We start from the raw sequence: 18,814 nt of genomic DNA, 5'->3' as shown, positions 1-18,814 counted from the left end.
GCTGCATTCTTCTCTCGTTCGCACACCTTCTATCTTTCAGTAAGTTAACTCTATTTTATTGTTCGTTAAATATAAATATCCGTTCGTTGGCCTATACCCAGATCGTGAATATTATCTGTCTCTTGTTAATTTCGATTTAGGGTTTTGCCGTTACATAGAATTATTACAATAGGAATAAATGGTGTCAAATAATATTAGTTCAGAATTGATTTATTTTAATACATTGTTTCCTGCCTAAATGAGCATTATTATTCATAATTTTATTATTATTATTGCAGTGGGGTTCAAATCCAGAAACGATCACAAGAAAGATCAAGAACTGCAAGAAGCCCATAAAGCCGGGATCGTGCCCGCCGAGGTTGATGAACATGGAAAAGAAATCAATCCGCATATTCCTCAGTATATATCACATCCTCCTTGGTATCTCAATTCCGAAAAACCTGGTTTAAACCATCAGAGAAAACGGAAGCCGGATTCAAACGACTCGAAACCAGCGAAAACAAACCAAGCTGACAAGCCCGGAAAGGTTGCATGTGACAACTGTGGAGCCAAGACACATGCAACCAAATCCTGCGTGGAAAGAACCCGAAAACGTGGAGCTAAATGGACCGGTAAAAATATAGCACCTGATGAGGAAATCAAGACCAGCGAGAGCGATTATGATGCTAAACGAAATCGGTAGAATGGATATGATGCGGGATTATATTCTCGTGTGATTGAACAACGGTATGAAGCTCAAGATCAAGCCCGGAAACAATATTTGAAAGATCAGCAGTTAAAAAAGCTTGATGATGAAGCCAAAGTTGATGAGAGCAAGCAGATAAATTTTGGTAAAGTTGAGAAACGCGTGCGGACAACTGGCGGTGGGTCCACGGGGACTGTTAGGAATCTTCGCATACGAGAAGATCCTGCTAAGTATTTGCTTAACCTTGATGTTAATTCGGCTCATTATGACCCAAAAACGCGTTCCATGCGTGAGGATCCGCTTCCTGATGCGGACCCAAGTGAGAAGTTTTATGGTGGGGATAATGAAAATAGAGTGAGTGGAGGGGCTTTGGATTTTAAGAGGAACTAGGAATTGTACCCGCGCATTGCTGCGGGCCGAGTTAGGACCATGTTTTGTTTGTGTTACATGTTCATAAATCATTACATAAATCTCCACGAATCAATCCCAACACCTAATATATGGAATTAATTATAAACAATTGCAGAAACAAAATGAAATTACCTTAATTGCAAATGAAGTAAGAAAAATAAAAAATAACCCAAATAATCCTAAAGCAAAATATTGTTTTTTCATCATACGATAAATGCCAATGTTATGAAATATAAATGTTAAAAGAATAAACCTCATATTCCCATCTGAAGTGCGTGTTAAGAATGAAAAGACTTTCTGCTTCTTCATATAGCCTTTGGCATATGTGCGCCACTTTCCCTCATCACCGCCCAAAACGAAATCTGCTTCCTTTAATGAGAAAGGAAAGTAGTTGTGTTTATAAAGACAACACACAAATAGGACACTAAGGTATTGCTAAAGCAGTTATATTTATGAAAGTAACTTCTAATCGAAGACAGGAAGTAACCTGATGTATTTTAGGTGTAGGCATAAAGGCAGGCCTCCATTCGTTGCTGCATCCATTGTCCAACCTTTAGGAATACCAAGTTAGCGCAGTAACAATTCAACATAGCTATTATGTTGTAATATGTTCAAGTAGATATTAGTAATTGATCATGTTAGTGCATGCTGCCAAGTCTTCATAGCATGGAAAATTTTGAGTTGATGTGGCCACAAAATAGTAAACAAATTATAAAAATTATAGTCACCTTATGAGACACATAAAAGATGGAGTAAATATTAGGTTACATTCCTTTTACTTACTGTGGCGACAACTAAAATGCAGGTTGAGTTGTCAAATATAACAAAGGAAGAATTATTTAAAAAAAATGTCCCAGATCTTGGTGCATAGTATACATTATACAGGGCTCGGTTAGATGACGAAGAGCCATCAACAAAACAACCTTGTTTGCTTATTTGGAAAGGTCAGGGATTCACCTAATTAAAGAAAAAATAAATCTAGGAATCCATAAACCAAAATATTCACTGGATTGATCAATCATCCATGTACGCCTAATTATTCTCCGCCTATGAAAACCCTAGATCAGATTATCCTACTTAGAAAAGATTAAAAGAAAAGCTTATTCAAATCTATATCAGATGTGTAAGATATCTCATAAAATGATCAATAAGTGTATAGCCTTGACCAACATTTAAAAAAAAAATAAATCAAGATTGGAGGAACAATTTGTACAGATTAAGAAATGAAGATTTCATTGGGCCAACATAGGAGTCGCCGTCGTTGGTTTACTCTTCTTCATCTACAACTGGCCATCGTTTGATGATTTCGGTACTTAAAACCATCACTGATTCGGAACCCTACAGAAGATGAAAACAACAAAATGAAAGAATATATATATATATATATATATATATATATATATAATATGTATGTTTCGGAAGCCTTTAATAAGGGGAATGAAGTGCATATGCAAGGTGCACCTTCACAGGCACAGGCAGGTTATGGGTTACGAGTTGAAATCAAAATTACAGGTTACAGGTCGGTACGGATTCTAGTAGTACGACTTTTGGTTTATGGGTTCTAAGCAAAAATTACTGGTCAAAACATAAACAAAAACAAAAAAAAAAAAAAAGATAGAAAGAAAATCTCTCACTGCGACATGCACTTTCATGAAGGAGATAAAATTGTTCATTGCAATAAACACCAAATGTTTGTGTTTTTCTTTCTTTTCCACAAGCTACCGGGTCAGATAAGCTCATTTCTATAAAGTAGATACTTGCTTCTGTTTTTTATTTAAGGTATTTGTTGTTTGATCAGATTCAGCTTTATGCCTATTATGAATCCCTTTCATGTAGACCCTATTGAGTTATATAAGAAAAGCACCATTTTTAAATTATTTCATGACATTGTTACTAGTAAGTTTGGATAGATTGATTGTTGAAACACTATTGTTTGAACATTTTGTTAGTTGGTGTTCATGGATGTTAAGTTTTTGAAAGTTTGTTTTAAGATGTATTTTGGTCGGTTATATTGAAAGTTTGGTCATTCGGTACAGTTATTAAGAGCTCTAACTAAAGATATATATTTCATTCAGCACGAAATAGTTTAGAGGGGTAAAATAGTCATTCTGTACAGTCATTCAGATGTTTAACCAAACAACACTTACTGGTTCAGCACTTACTTATTCAGAGTCTCTTAATCATTCAGGCCTCTTATTCATTCAGCACTTAATGGTTCAGCACTTGCCAAACAGCCCCTTACGTTGTAAAGATTATATGGTTAATCAAGAAAGGCGAAATGTAAAATGAAGGGGGCGATTTTGGACAAGTATGGGAACGCGGGGGCAGAAGATGAACTTCCAAGAGAGCTGTTGTTGGGTCAAAGTAAGGTGGAACTTGAGTATGATCGAGCGGGTAGGGTTATTAAGGGGCAGGGAATGGCTGTTGTGAAGGGGAAATACGAGGAGGATGTTTATCTAAATGATCACACGGCTTGAGGGTGGTGCAACCCGAATAACCGGGCGGGGCACTTACTTTCCGGGGGCATAAAATTATATATATATATATTAATTTTTTTTGTAGAATATAAATAAATCTTCATCCCCTTTTTATATATTGGCCAGAGGCGGAACTACAGGGAGGTCAGGAGGGTTCGTTGACCTTCCGGCCGGCCAAATTTTAGTACTTATATATACCGGAATCAATGTCGTTGCAGGGATAAAGTTTGACACCTTGAAATTATGTTGTTAGAGTACTTACACTGAAAAGAAGGGTAAAAACAAATTAATCGGACCAGATTCAAGGCAAAATTGCAGCAACAAACGGAAGTGTTTGAGCTTTTGGTTTGTAGAAGAAGAAGAAGAAGATAAGGTGCAGAGAGTTGGTGGGTGGGCTTTTTGAGGTCCGGATTAAATTTAAGGAGAAAAAAGAGTTTTATTTAATTACTTTTGTTAAATGGTGGAGAGTATTAAAATTAAAAAAAATTAATAAATGATAAATCTTTTAAGTTAAAACGTAAGTTCTCTTGTTGTTTTTATGTATTTATATTATATTATACAGTTTTGATATATTCACTTTTTTTAATTTAATTTTGATATAGTATGTTGTTTTACTTCTTATTTCAAATTTATCAACCTTCTTTACTATTATTATTATTCCTATATTTTTGCTATTTTTATTGTTATAACATTAATGTCGGTTAAAAAAATTATCTTATATATTTCGTTATTCGCTAGGGCCTACGGGCCTTTTTTTATATGTTCGGCCTAGGTATTTGAATTCTCAAAGACGGCCCTGACACGAATGTTTGGGGTTCGTGGTGGAACGATCATCGATGGGGCTACGGGTAAAGAGAATTGGTACACGGTAATGATGAACGGAACACGTATTTGGCTAATCACCCAAACACCTTTATTGAGAAACTCACTCAAAACTCAATTACAATAATGAAACCCTACACGGTTTATATAGACCAAACCTAGACACGTTTGAGTCTAACTAGGATTCCTAAACAATAGGTAATTTAATAAACAATTAAATAACCTAAAAACCGACATGTATTAGGAAGTATTAGGATCCATATATATTCTTTAAATAAGTTGTGTCTTGCTTGCCAAGTTACTTGTTTTGCACTTCAACGAAGATCATTCGAAATTGCCAACAACGGGTGCTGCAAGCAATTGTTTAGAAACAGCTACTGCACCGGTGCTGCTGGAATCGTTGCTGCAATCACGGACCATATGAACTAATGGTCATAGTGTGATCCTGTTGATTTGAGTAGCGTTTGGATGATTCCCATGCACATTATCCCTTATCTGAGATGTACTTTTTTTTTATTAAAATCTAACTTCTATAATAACTTGTGGACAAAAGCCACCTATTGCGGTAGAGATACAACAAGAATTCAGTTAACATTGGATGGTTTATTATAGTATCCATATAGCATTGACACTTGCTATAGTAATCTAAACAGAAAACCAAAAAAAAAAAAAAAGAAAAGAAAGAAATAAAAAAGAGGCATAATTGATGTTTATGCTGACCATCGGATATCAAAAACCCTACTGGTTGCTTCTCATGTAGCATAACTGAGCACGATAAACTTGCATTAAATTTATTATACAATAAAATGAAGATAAAAGAAACTAAAGAAATAAAGCAACGAAACTAAAGCTGAAGAAATGTTTCTATCAGGGCAAGCAAATAATGCCTTGTAATGTGTTCCCGAGTAGAGATGGGCATACAAACCGGTTAACCGAACCAAAAACTGAACCGGTTTGAACCCGATTTTACAAAAAACGGTTTTAAGCAGCTGTAAACCGCCAGTTTAAGACCGGTTTGAAGTTTTTAAGGTGTAACCGGTTTGAACCCAACTGTTTGAAACCGGTTTAACCCGGTTAAAAACCGGTTTGAACATGTATTAGCGCTGAGTTTAGTTATGCATAATATCCATTTAAGGTGTGACACGGTTCATTTCAATTTTCAATAAACTCCATTTAAGGCTCAACGAATTACCTTAAAAATTCATCTCAAGTGCAATGAAGCATTTAAGGCTCAACAAATTTCATTTAAATAGGTTTTCATATTAAATAAACAGGTAAAATATATTAAAAGCACAAGCAAACATGCAAATCATTTTCTTTTTAAATTTTAACATGTACTAGTTTAAAACTGATTCGCGTAAAACCGGTTTGGAACCGACCCGGACCGGTTACATCAGTTTCTATTATCTAATATTTCTAACCGGTTCAGTTTAACCCGAAACCGGTTTAGGTTAAAAAACCGGTTTGAGCATCTCTATTCCCGAGTCTTGTTAGCGAGAGAAGGGGAAAATGGAGGTTTTTCCTTTCTTTTCCCTCCTCTTTCTTTTGTGTTCCCGAGATCATTAATTGAAAGAAAGAAAAGGAAAGAATCATTTCCTTTCTCTTTCATTTCATTTTCTTCAGTAGCTTTCTTTCCATTCATTTCCTTTCAAATTGGAAGAAAACAAAACCTTTCATTTTATCCTTACTTTTCCTTACAATTTCTTTCATTTTTTCCTTTAATGAAACTCGGGAGCCCACATTTTCCTAATTCCTTCCCCTTCCATCCTTGAGTGAAACTTGGAAACATGGCCAGTATTTCTTTCCTACGTTTTCTTTTCCTTTCTTTCACTAAATGATACTCTAGGAACACAACCGATCAATCTTTCTATCCGGTTTCTTTTCATTCCTCCCTCAAGTAAAACAAACTTGGGAACACAGTGGATTTAAATATGGGGACACAATGATTAGATGAATAAGTGGAAAACAATTCGGTTTGCCTTTAATATGGGAAATTATTCATCAAAACAATAAAGTCCTATTTACGTAAAATAATATGTTGTCTAATATTGAAAAATCTGAATTGGTGGGCCGAACTTTTATAGTATTCCCTTTTTAAATAAAATAAAAATCGGAATTATTGGAGCCGAAAGTGTTAGTGATGAACTTTTTCTAATATATATTTTCACTTTTTGTTTTAGTTAACGTAACGCACGCAACGTAAACGAACGAATGACAAATTTGCTTTTTTTTAAGTTTTGGTACCATAATAAACGAGCAGAGACCGACCGAATTTGTCTAGACTAACCGCCTGAACGCCCGGAATCAACAACGTTCGGGTTTTACCAACGCCCGAGTTTTAACGACCGACGTCACCCATTGGTCCCCTCAATTTTTATAGTGTTTTCATTTTATTTTTTGTTTTAGTTCCGATATCATAACGCACGTAATCGACTTACAGCCTCAACACCCAGGACCGACAACGCACCATATTTTAGCACCCGGATTTACTACCAGCTGGATTTTAGAAATATGCCCCGGCGTAATGCGCTGGGTGAAAACTAGTTATCTATAAATCAAGTTTCAAATAAAGTATAGAATTCACTTGCAATCAAAAGTATATTTATAAGCATAAAGAGCTCAAACGTTCATCTTAGTCTTAAAACAAAACCCTTTAAAGTTGTATTTTGTCCGGTGACTATCACTAGGGTCGACTAGGATTCTTACATTATAATACTACTTTAAGAAATTTTTTTTCACAGAGGATGATCGACTCTTGTAATATAAGGGTAGGTCCGACGTTGATTTTGTCATCAAAGGAGTAAGGAAATAGGATAAGAATGGAATGGAAGTTATGAGATTGGTTTATTCAATTTTCATGCATAATTAGCTAAGTAAAAGATAGTGTCTCATACTCATCGTGTATACATTGCTCATTATCTATTATGTTTATAGATTTTCTCATGAGAAAACATTTTAGTTTATGATCTTATTCGACTATGATTTACCCATTATGATTTTATGAGACCATGTCTCTGGCTAGGACCGGTCTGTTTGTAATCTTTTGCTACCCGTTTAAATAAAAAATTAAGTTTGTAAAAATTTTTGTGCTTTTCTAAGAGTACGATGATCATGAAATAAAAAAGATCCCCAAATTTTTTATGGATAAACATTTATTTATGTTTTTAGGTGTAACTAGTTAACTCACACATCCCGTATATAACCAAGGTTTTAAAAACCGGTTTTTATTCATATCGAATTGGGCTAAAAAATGGTACAACCGGTTGAACCGGGTTGTACCGGAAAGTTCAACCGGGTTATGTAATTTACCTTGTAATTTGATATAATTGCAACTTTAACTCAAAAATAACCCAAAAACATATGATTTCATAGTAAAATATAATTCAAAAGTTTATCCATAATTAGAAAATAATACAACACTACTCGTTTTTAAAAAATAATCCAAAAGTAATACTCGTTTCAATGTTAATCGCCAGGTTAAAAGTAATTTTTTAAAAAATATATGCCACAAAATATCAAAATATCTTGGGATTTAAACCGGTATTTTAGAAAAAAACCACCGGTTCGATATTCTAGCAAACCGTTCAAAAATACCAGCTTGAGAAATCTAGTATTACTGGCTATAAAAGACCCACACGATTAATAGAAAAAGAGACCATTTTACTGTATAGGTTTGAAATATGGTTGCGGTATCCAAAGGCTTTGGTTAAGAAAGAGAGTATAATATGTGGCGACGACTTTTTCACGACGTGTAGACAAAGCAGCTGATTGCTCTCAACCATTCAATTGCTAAAATCAAACTTATCACACTTTCCTTCCAATTCTTCATCGATTCTATTCATTTCAAATAACAACATAACAGATGATGATGGTTCTTTAATCTTTATACACAGTGAGGTAGGCTCCACACGTATGCCCCTTTTATTTTTCAACCTCTTTTCATAATTATTATTGCCATCGGTGTTTTAATTTAGTTTTTGTCTATAATCGTTGATTTAATCGAGTTATTGAGAGTAATCGTGTGAAGCGTCTGGTTTGTTTGACTCTGAGGCTTTACTGCTAGTGGTAGGTCATCTGTCTCAATGCTTCCTAATCGATTACCGATTGTTTATTAATTCCGAATTAGATTAACCAGCTTTGTTATTTTAATTGTTTTCTGCTTGCTCTGAATAGATATGTTGTGAGTTAGTTAGTTGTAGACAGGATTGCTTATTACCATGGGAACACTCGAATAATATGCTTTTGTAATCACTTATGGAACCCTAAATCGATTTACAAGCTCGCCTTGTAGTTTACTTTTTTTTGCTTTGTTTTGAGTGGCAAGGAGCTTGATGAACTCGTTAGGCACTAGTCGGGCAGTGGGGGTACCGACTAGCATTTAATCAGGATTAATCGGATTGGAATTTCATGTGTTGTTTTCAAACTTATATAGTTATATATATACCAAAAAATTTTGTGTTTTATTTTACTTTGTCTCATGCATATGGTTTTTGGAGTCGGGAAGCAACCTCTCTATCCTTTGGGATAGAGGTATTGTTTTCCTGCATCCCACCCTCTACGGACCTTGCCAATAGTTTTGCTATTGGTGGGATTTTTACTGAGTATGGTTGTTGTATATACCAAAAATTTTATAATAAACTTATTTAATCGGATTGGATTAATAGGTATAATTTTTCCATTACTTCGTAGAGTTTGACCGAAACTTGACTTATTTTGATTGAATTTAACTTATTAGCGATTTTATGGGCCAATTAGGTGAAATTTGAATCGGTAGCATATTAGCGATTAGTTGGTGATTAATTGGCGACTAATCACAATTTTTACAACTGCCAATTAGCCTTTTCTGAGAACTTTGATTATGCTAGTCTTATGTTAATTTTATCTTTGTTATTTGATCTTCTTCATACTATATTGGTTATTTGATCTTTATACTAGATTTATGTTAATTTTATCTGTTAAACAGTCGTATATCTGTTGATTTTCAGATTTGATCTTTCTGTAATGGATGAAACAAAAGTTCTTGTAGAGGGTACAGCTACAAATGGTGAAGCTTCTGCCAATGTACCAAATGATGAACCCGTTTCAGGTGCCACAATACCAGTAGCTAATACATCTGATGAACCTCAAACCGAACAAGAAACCATTGTAAAAACAAAACCTGATGATGAGGTCCTCCCAACAGAAAAAGATAGTCCCAAAAGCAACTCACTTGTACAAGAACCACCAGCTTTATCACCAAGTCCAGCAGAACCATCTGCACAGAAACCAATTGATGCTACTGTTGAAAGTAATGGCAGTCGTTTAATGGTGTCCAATAATTCACCACCTGTCAAACAACTTAAGAACACGAGCTCGAGAATAGGTGATATTGATACAGCTTCACCTTTTGAATCTGTTAAAGAAGCTGTTTCCAAGTTTGGTGGCATTGTTGACTGGAAAGCCCACAAAATCCAGACCGCCGAGGTATAACTTCTTCAATATATAAAACCGCAATGTTTATTTCATCATAGAAAGGTATTTTAGATATTATTTACGTGGCAGTGCAGAAACGCAAGTATATAGAACAAGAACTTGTGAAAACAAACGAGGAGATTCCATTATTAAAGAAAGATTCCGAGGCAGCCGAAGAAGCCAAACAGCAAGTATTAAAGGAATTAGACAGCACTAAAAGGCTTATTGAAGAACTAAAACTGAATCTTGAAAGAGCACAAACTGAAGAAAATGAAGCCAAACAGGACTCTGAGTTGGTCAAACTAAGAGTTGAAGAAATGGGGCAAGGAATTGCTGATGATTCTAGTGTTGCAGCCAAGGCACAGCTGGAGGTTGCACAAGCTAGACATGCAGCTGCAGTTGCTGAGCTGGCAAGTGTAAAAACCGAACTTGAAAACCTTCGTAAAGAATATGATATACTCGTTTCTGAAAAGGATATAGCTGTGAAAAAGGCTCGTGAAGCAGCATTAGCATCAAAAGAAGTTGAGAAAAAGGTTGAAAACTTAACGATTGAACTCATGATGACAAAAGAATCTTTAGAGTCAACACATGCTGCTCATTTAGAAGCTGAAGAGCACAGAATCGGGGCTGCAATGGCACGCGAGCAAGATGTGTTCAACTGGGAACGTGAATTGAAACAAGCCCAAGAAGAGATTGACAAGGTCAACAATGAGATTGACTCGATCGAAGACCGGAAGTCCAAACTAGAAACGGCTACAGCTTTGCTTCACAACTTGAAAACTGAACTAGCGGCTTACAAGGAGTCAAAATCGAGTCAGGAAGATATCAAAAATCCCGATAACGAGATACAGTCAGCAAAGAACAATGTTGAAGAAGTGAAACAAAACATTACAAAAGCAACTGAAGAGATCGATTATTTAAAAATGGCGGCAGGTTCGTTAAAAACCGAGCTGGAGAAAGAAAAGGCCGCCCTTGCTGCCATTAGGCAGCGGGAAGGGATGGCAGCGGTGGTGGTTGCGTCTCTCGAAGCAGAGCTTAACCGAACGCGATCAGAAATCGCGCTCGTGCAAATGAAGGAAAAAGAAGCCCGTGAAAAAATGGTTGAGCTACCAAAACAGTTGCAAAAGGCGGCCCAAGAAGCGGATGAAGCAAAATTAATGGCCCAAGAGGCCCGTGAAGAGTTAAACAAAGTTAAAGAAACGGTTGAACAAGCTAAAGCGGGAGCGAGTACAATGGCGAGTAGATTACTTGCAGCTCAAAAGGAAATAGAGGCAGCAAAAGCTTCAGAAAAGTTAGCTTTGGCAGCCATTGAAGCACTTCACGGGACTGAAAATGAGCCTGAATTGGGAGTTACGCTTTCGTTAGAGGAATATTACGAGTTAAGTAAGAAAGCCCATGAAGCAGAAGAGGCAGCTAACTTACGTGTGGCTGAAGCAATCTCACTTATTGATGTAGCAAAAGAGTCTGAATCGAAGAGTCTGAGTAAACTTGAACAGTTGACTTCAGAATTAGCTGCAAGAAAACAAGCACATGATGCTGCATTATTAAAAGCCGAGAAGGCAAAAGAAGGAAAGTTGGGTGTTGAACAGGATTTGAGGAAGTGGAGAGCTGAAAACGAGCAGAGGCGGAAGTCAGGGCTCGGTGTCGGACCGAGAGAGAGTTTTGAAGCGGTGAAGAGTTTTTAACACGAGGCCCATTAGCCCGTCAAGCCAGAACGCGAGGCCTGTTGTGAAGACAGCTTTACCTGAAATCAATTATAACAGTAGCAATAACACAGCTGAGTCTTCACCCGAGGTGAGGAGTTTAAAGAAAAAGAAAAAGTCGTTTTTCCCTCGTATTTTTATGTTACTGAGAAGGAAGAAATCGGGGTTGAATAAGGGAGGGTAAAATGGTAAATGTCGGAAGGAAGGGGTGTCAATGAGTTTTATACATGTAACATATGTTGGTTTTGTTTGTGATTCATATTGCATATTTGGTCATAAAGGAGAAAGACAATAAGTTGTATTATTGTGATTATGTAACAATATCCGGGTTTGAGTTGTGTATTTTTACTTCTACAGTTCTACTTGTTTATAAAATGTTCTCATCTGATGAAGTTGTTGATGGGCCACACTAGAGATGGTACATATTTTATAATGAAATATAGTTCAAATCAATGGCCAAAGAATGTGATTATATAGAAAAAATTAAGGCCATCATACAACACTTGTTACAAGAATTACAAGTATTGAAACAAGAAGCTCAAGGACCAGAGCCAGCAAGAGTTTGGATGATGGTTACATGCCACGGGTCCGATAGGTGCTTAACTAGGTTATCGACAGGCCCCACATGAGTCACATTAGCCTGCACGAATATCCCAAGCATCGCCACCATTGCAAGCCGCCCTAAAACAACCAGTCGGTTAGTCCCAAAACATAACTGAAATAACTGTCAAACAACTACCAAAATGTTAAAAAAGAGAACAAGCGGCACCATTTTTAATCTCCTTCAGCTTCCACTCATGAGCATTTGCTATATCTTTAGCAAGACCAAGGGGATTCAGCAAAGGTCCTCCCGGATATCTATTAACGACGAAACGTACAACTTTGAGTCTTTTACTGCATGTAGTACAAGTTATCACATGTACAAATGATCTGAACATTCTTACCCGGGTTCTAAACCTTCTAGAGCAGCTTCTAAACCGAAAAACGACCCTTCCTTAGCTTGAGAACCTGGGTTAGTAAAATCCATGTATCTTTTTGTCTCAACAAATCTACACAAAGTGAGTTTAAAAATTAAATATTAAAAATCAATCACTTTATAAAATAATTTCAAAAAAAATTAAAACTTTAATTACCCCATCAACAGTAGTTGAATAATAAAGAGAGTTCTGGTACTGGCAAAATCAAACTTAGTTGCACCTGCTTCATACCACACAGGCAGATCACTTATTCCGGTTACACGAAGCAACTGCAATAAAAAATGGCCCGTGTCAACCGAGTGGTCCACTGCCCAACCCGTCTGACCCCCCCCCCCCCCCCCCCAATGTTGTCACATCTAGCATATATACAATAGTAATGATTATAGAAGAAAAGAAATGAACCAACATCAGTGAATAGAATGCCAGCAACTCCAGCCATAGCAAACCGGGCATGAACCAGTTCGGCCTGCACATACCACCTCAAGCTAGCCGGGTCCTCTCCGAGTCCAAGTGGGTCAAATCCAAAATCTCCAGCAAGACTTTATACAAAAATATAAAAAAGGACAAACATTAAAAAACATTCATGTTTTTTTTATTTTTACAATTGTCAATGTCAAATATCAAGTGCCTACGTTCCATCAAGATGCGGTGGAGGGTCGAGCCCGGGAAGCCATGTGGGTCGTTGCTGAGCTCGAATGGCGGTTTTCGTGTGTCGTGCACCCCGACCCCATTTAGATATGTCAGTTGTAACAAATGCAGTCCGGTTTGTACTTTTCCCGGTGCGCGGTTTTATTATGGATGATGAAGAACAAGAGCATGCTAGTATATGGGAGCTTCTAACAATTGAATTGTACATTTTTTATGTAACAGTTATCAGCAAACAAACCACCAATTGCCACTCTGTAGGCTTAAAAACCAAATGGGACCCAGCACTATCCAAGTGCACCTGACTCCACATATATGTGATGGAAATACACAACTTATCCATACACTCTTCACCCATTCATTCATATTTACATACTGGAAATAGACATTTTGACCCAACATTTTGTAAAAATAGGCAATGGCATTTGGTATTTATAAAATAGACATGTCTAAAACCAACCAATAAAAATATTGCAACATAAACGCGACTGGCTAAGAAAGTTAAAATTTAGCTGACACAAAAATCTTTAAAAAATATACAACATGGTCTAACATATAAACCAATAATAGCATAACATGTGTAAAGTGTTATTTACACGTGTTATGCTATTATTGGTTTCTTTCGTACACCCACTGTAGTTTTCAAAGATTTTTTATGACGGTTAAATTTCAACCTTGTTTGCTACTTATGCTTATGTGACAATTTTTTATTGGTTGATTTTGGATATGTTTATTTTCCAAATACTAAATGTGAATGCCTATTTTTACAAAATGTTGGGCCAAAATGCCTATTTTGTGCTTTTTGTTTAAATAATATATATTAACTTAAAAAAAATAAAGCTATCACAGATTTAGCACTTGAGATTCTCCTTAGTCCTTAACCATTAGAAGAATCATGTTGCTACCAACAAAAGTAGAATCAAGTAGATAAGAGTATACTTTGTTCAGCAAAACAAATACTAACAAGATTAACAAAAGCAATGATTAAGCATAAGACAGTCTGCTGCTTGATATACTGAAAGAAGTAACTTTCATTGGAGTAGCAACAACGAAACTTATTGAACACTCAACCCGGTGTGAATCGAGAGGATTCAGCTTCAAAACTCTCGGGGCTGCAATTCGATTACCCAACCACCTTTCAGAATCGTCTCCATCTTCATCGTCTCTCCACCGTTCCATGATCTCCATCGTCTTTCTAGGTCTTTGCACCATCTCCATTGTCAGATAGCCGGAAAAATCAAATTTGCTGGTTTTATGTTGAAGAAAGGAGATGGTATGGGACCCACAACCTACTTTCTATTAATAAAAAATTCCTTTATCATCAAGAAAACCAATGAAGTTAGGGTTCCTTAAGTTCATGAGGGTCAAAAACAAATATGATGAACGTTGGGAGTGATGTGTGAAAAATCGAAAGTTCAGCGAGTGAAAGTTAGTAGTATTAAGAACCAATATCCATAATTTAAATAAGAATTAAAATTAAATATTTTTTAATATGTTTCTTTGTTTGTTATTTCATTCGTAATTAGCCAGCTAATATCATGGATGACTGGATATAACCTCAATTTACAATTTACTCTTTTTTTAGAGGAGTGGGGGTGGTCCGTTATACACGGCCATCACGAGTGATGGCATCACGAACATCGCCGCCGGTCCTCCCATCACGCGTGATGGGGGGCCGACCGTGATAGCCATCACGCGCTCAAATCCCAATTCAAAGTTAATATTACCGTTGCAGAGGAGATAAAAAAAAACTTAATTAACCTATATAAATATAATCAAATCCAACTCAAATCTAACTCAAATCCTCTACTACAAACAACATTCTAACATCACACAAATGGTGGGTTCAAAGAAACGTGGCTCGGGTTCAAAGAAAACCCAATCCCGACCAAAGGTTCGACAAAATCTTGGCGAGCCGGCGAGATTCCGATTACAAGATGAACCCGACACAACCCAACCATTCCAACAACAACCTTTTCAACCACAACCGTTCCAAAACCAACCATTTCAATCTCAAACATTTAATTCACCGTTTTCATCGACACCGTATCAAAAACCACACCCGTTTATTCCACCTTGTTTCTAGACAAATATTTCAAAATAATCCTTTTGAAAACATTTAATTCACCGTTTTTTTTGTCGGTTTTTTTAATTTATTTATCTTTGTAATATTTATTTAATCTTGTTTTATTTTTTATTTAATTTTAACTTTGTTTTAGTATTTATTGTAAAAAAAAATAAAAAAAAAATAAAAAATTCCATCACCACCACCAACCACCCCCACCAAAATTCCATCACTGGTGATGAGAAAGTGATGGGGTGAGTTGGCACACCGTGATTGATGGGAGCAAGTGATGGTTTTTAAACCACCCCCCCACCCCCCCCACCCCCCTTAACTGCAAATTTCATTAAAACAGCTAGCAAGAAGCTAGAAACCGAATAAAAGAAAACAAGATTACAACATAAAATTGCGCCAATCTTTTCACAGAAAATTTTTGAAAGACGAATGATTTTTTATCCAAAGAAATCCCAATGAATATAAAATCCCAACGATTTAATATCTTCCACAGTTTTGACGAAGCAACCCCGGCTTATTTGAAAAGATGACTTCATTTCTAATCTTCCAAATGCACCAACATAATAATGTAGCAAGGTCGCCGCATCGAAAAAGCATAGATGAGAGAAACGTGACACCAATTGCTAACAAACTGCCAAACTAATGTGGCAAAATAACAAAAAGTGAGGAGATGATCACTCGTTTCTTCGTATTCTCCACATAATCTACAAGTTACCCGAAACCCACCTCAATGTTTCTTTTGGATAAAGCCACGAGGGTCGATAGTCTAATCCATTTCCGCATTCCAAGCATGAATGTTTACTTTTTTAGGCATCAAACTATTCCACTTAAAAATAACGAAACACCCAAATTTGAGTTATTGAACAATATCTTTTTCATGGAAGATACCGAGAAAATTCCAAAAGAGTTGTTCCTAAATTATGTTAATAAATTATGTTACTAAATAGCCAAAATAGAAAATCAAAAGGCATTTCACCATATAAGACAATCGGCATTAATAAATTATTCCTTCATTTTTCAAGCTTCTTCACAAAATATTATCAAACATAATGACTTTCATATACTTTTATAAAATGCAATTTCATATATTACCCAACCAATAACTTTCATTATCCTATATGATTTCACTTTATTTTATAACTTAATGTTTTTCAATATTATATTTTAATTGCTCATACTAATTTTTACGTCTAAGGATTATGTGATATTCTAATCTTATACACCTAACAATAAATTTACTACCAAATACGTTAAATTATTAATAGTGAACCTAAAAATCTCATAACTTTCTATTCATATCAATTTATTCTAATTACAAAAAAAATAAAAACATAATATTTACGTAAAATCATCTTTGCACATTAATTCATAATTTTATATTTATTCAAATAAACAATCATATATGTTTACCGTTTACCACTGGCAAATTTATTAAATTCCGTCCGTGATACACGGGCCACTAACCTAGTTTATTTTATAAAACAAAATTCTATAAACTACAAAGTGGACATAATCACAAACTCTAAAACTTCAGTTACCAGTTTGTAAATAACATAACATGAGGGTGTCAAAATTCAAAATGTCAATTATGGACTAATGGTGGATAGAAGATTCAAAAGTGTGTGGTTGTGGTGTCATCTTCTCATCAACCAATTGCTCCACCGTAGCACCACCTTGGAGGTATTATTCAGCTCTAATCTCCATCACCAGCACAGGATCATAGCCTGATCCTTTTGGTCAGCCTGCAATCTGATACAAGCTACATTCATAACAAAGGTATATTTATAATATACACTTCATATTATACATACCATCCCACATCATCCTGCAAAAGTTATTAGTTAATTATGATTCACCAAACTCTTTTAAGCTATGCAAATGTTAAAAACCCAAAAGCCGAATTCAACAACCTTTCAAATATCCCTTGTTTTAAAAGTTCAATGAGAAGATACCCTGTATGTAATGACAGTAGTGTAGTGTTACAATATCATAGGGCAGTGATCCACTGCCAGCCGGTTCGCTGTACGGTTAACGGGGACATACAAGAGTTGTCTGATGAAGATGATGAACTCTGTCCTGTTGAATGTGTTAGAGAAATAAAAAAGGATGATGAATTGCTCGCGGTTCTTGAAAAGGCGAAAAATGATAACACGTTGGTTGTGGTTGATTTCTTACTCCGAACCGCGTGCGGTAGTTGCAAGTATATTGAACAGGGTTTTGCTAAATTGTGCAAAGGGTCTGGTGATGAAGAGGCTGCAGTCATCTTCTTAAAGCATAATGTGAGTTTTGTTCATCAAAATATGCATACAGACAGCATAGTTAGTTATGTTTAAATCAGTTGAGATAACTTATTTAGTTAACTGATTTTTAGGATTCAGTTAGTTAGCTTCTCAACTAACCGAATTCGGTTAACTAATTCAATTATTTCAATTTTCAACTGATTTTGATTCAATGTGACCTTAGTTGACTTATGATAGTCAAACAAACTAGTTTTAAGCTTCCAGATTAAAATACATGATTATGACTCAAAATGGTGCAGGTGATGGATGAATATGATGAGCAATCAGAAATAGCAGAGCGGCTTCGAATCAAGGTATAATGTTTAATATGTACAATTATTTGTACAGATTTTGAGTTTGTTTTGATGGAATATACAGACGGTGCCTCTTTTTCATTTCTATAAAAATGGGATGCTATTGGAAAGCTTTTCCTACCCGAGATAAGGAACGGATAAAAGCAGCTATAGAGAAATACACAGCATCTGCTACTGCAAACGCTTAGGGCGTTCTGGTAATATGGTTAAAACTTTGCATTTGGAGATAATAGTTAGATATACTTAGCATGGTGTTATATATTTAATTCAGTCCATGCTGGCGATTGTATACCTATTTTGTGGGCTACAAAATAGAGGGAGAAAAATGAGACAGTTGATATGAATGAATAATAACATGTTTTGTTAGAAGAAAAAATCAAATAAATATTTGTTCTTCAACTTCATTGAACTAGTATTTGTGCAGTAATATCTATTATTTTGGTTTGTGACTTTGTACTTTCAGGTTATCTTAAAACAATTCATCATTTCTTGTTATGGAAAGGTTTCTGTCTGAATTTATGTTTATTTCTTAGCGGATTTGTAATCAGCAAGTTTTTTTTTATGTGAAAGCTTGTAAATAAAGACAGATAATTCAGAAAACTGAGATTATTATTTAGTAATTGGTGAGAAATAGAGTGTATACTAGTCATGTAACATTAAAAAAAACGAAAAAGAAAAAGAAAATTTTTCTTATCTTCCACTCTACTGTAGGGCATTAGTGTTAAGAAAACGTTAAACCGACCGAGACATCCAAAACAAGTTGGTCGGTTTGAGATCCAAACAGTTCGGTTTTCACAATTTGGCGGTCTAACAGTTTGGTCTGGTTTGAAATTTGGAATAAATTGTTATGGATATGTATGTTAGTCATGACCCGTCTTATCAATTTTCTGAGCATGCCAAAAAAATAAAAAAAAAATCATATCCTTCTTAGCATAAAAGTTAAATACAGATACGAAAGATAAGAACTTTGACC

The 18,814-nt window shown here is 35.6% G+C and overlaps 1 protein-coding gene and 3 pseudogenes across 3 annotated transcripts; 3 read left to right on the top strand and 1 right to left on the bottom strand.

The window, feature by feature from the left end:
- Positions 1–238: 238 nt before the first annotated feature.
- On the top strand, positions 239–4,425 carry LOC143615479 (pre-mRNA-splicing factor SLU7-like; annotated as a pseudogene).
- Positions 4,426–9,354: 4,929 nt separating this feature from the next.
- Positions 9,355–11,733, top strand: LOC143615484 (protein WEAK CHLOROPLAST MOVEMENT UNDER BLUE LIGHT 1-like; annotated as a pseudogene). The gene is made up of 2 exons (XR_013150486.1): positions 9,355–9,858; positions 9,942–11,733. The product of XR_013150486.1 is annotated as a protein WEAK CHLOROPLAST MOVEMENT UNDER BLUE LIGHT 1-like (transcript).
- Positions 11,734–12,002: 269 nt separating this feature from the next.
- LOC143615482 (photosystem I chlorophyll a/b-binding protein 5, chloroplastic-like) lies at positions 12,003–13,471 on the bottom strand. The gene is made up of 6 exons (XM_077088598.1): positions 13,159–13,471; positions 12,933–13,065; positions 12,683–12,795; positions 12,494–12,598; positions 12,319–12,407; positions 12,003–12,230 (listed from the first exon to the last, which is right to left on the bottom strand). Exons 1-6 carry the CDS (start codon positions 13,380–13,382, stop codon positions 12,088–12,090), a joined length of 807 nt encoding a protein of 268 aa, XP_076944713.1. The 5' UTR covers positions 13,383–13,471; the 3' UTR covers positions 12,003–12,087.
- Positions 13,472–17,188: 3,717 nt separating this feature from the next.
- Positions 17,189–18,090, top strand: LOC143615483 (thioredoxin-like 4, chloroplastic pseudogene; annotated as a pseudogene). Its single transcript, XR_013150485.1, has 3 exons — positions 17,189–17,527; positions 17,788–17,841; positions 17,906–18,090. The product of XR_013150485.1 is annotated as a thioredoxin-like 4, chloroplastic pseudogene (transcript).
- The last annotated feature ends 724 nt before the right edge of the window (positions 18,091–18,814 follow it).

The sequence above is a fragment of the Bidens hawaiensis genome, unplaced genomic scaffold (assembly GCF_021521415.1).
Source record: "Bidens hawaiensis isolate Kalapana, Puna unplaced genomic scaffold, B.hawaiensis_p1.1 tig00043120_1, whole genome shotgun sequence".
NCBI lineage: Eukaryota > Viridiplantae > Streptophyta > Magnoliopsida > Asterales > Asteraceae > Bidens > Bidens hawaiensis.
This window is presented reverse-complemented; position numbering and strand designations above follow the sequence as displayed.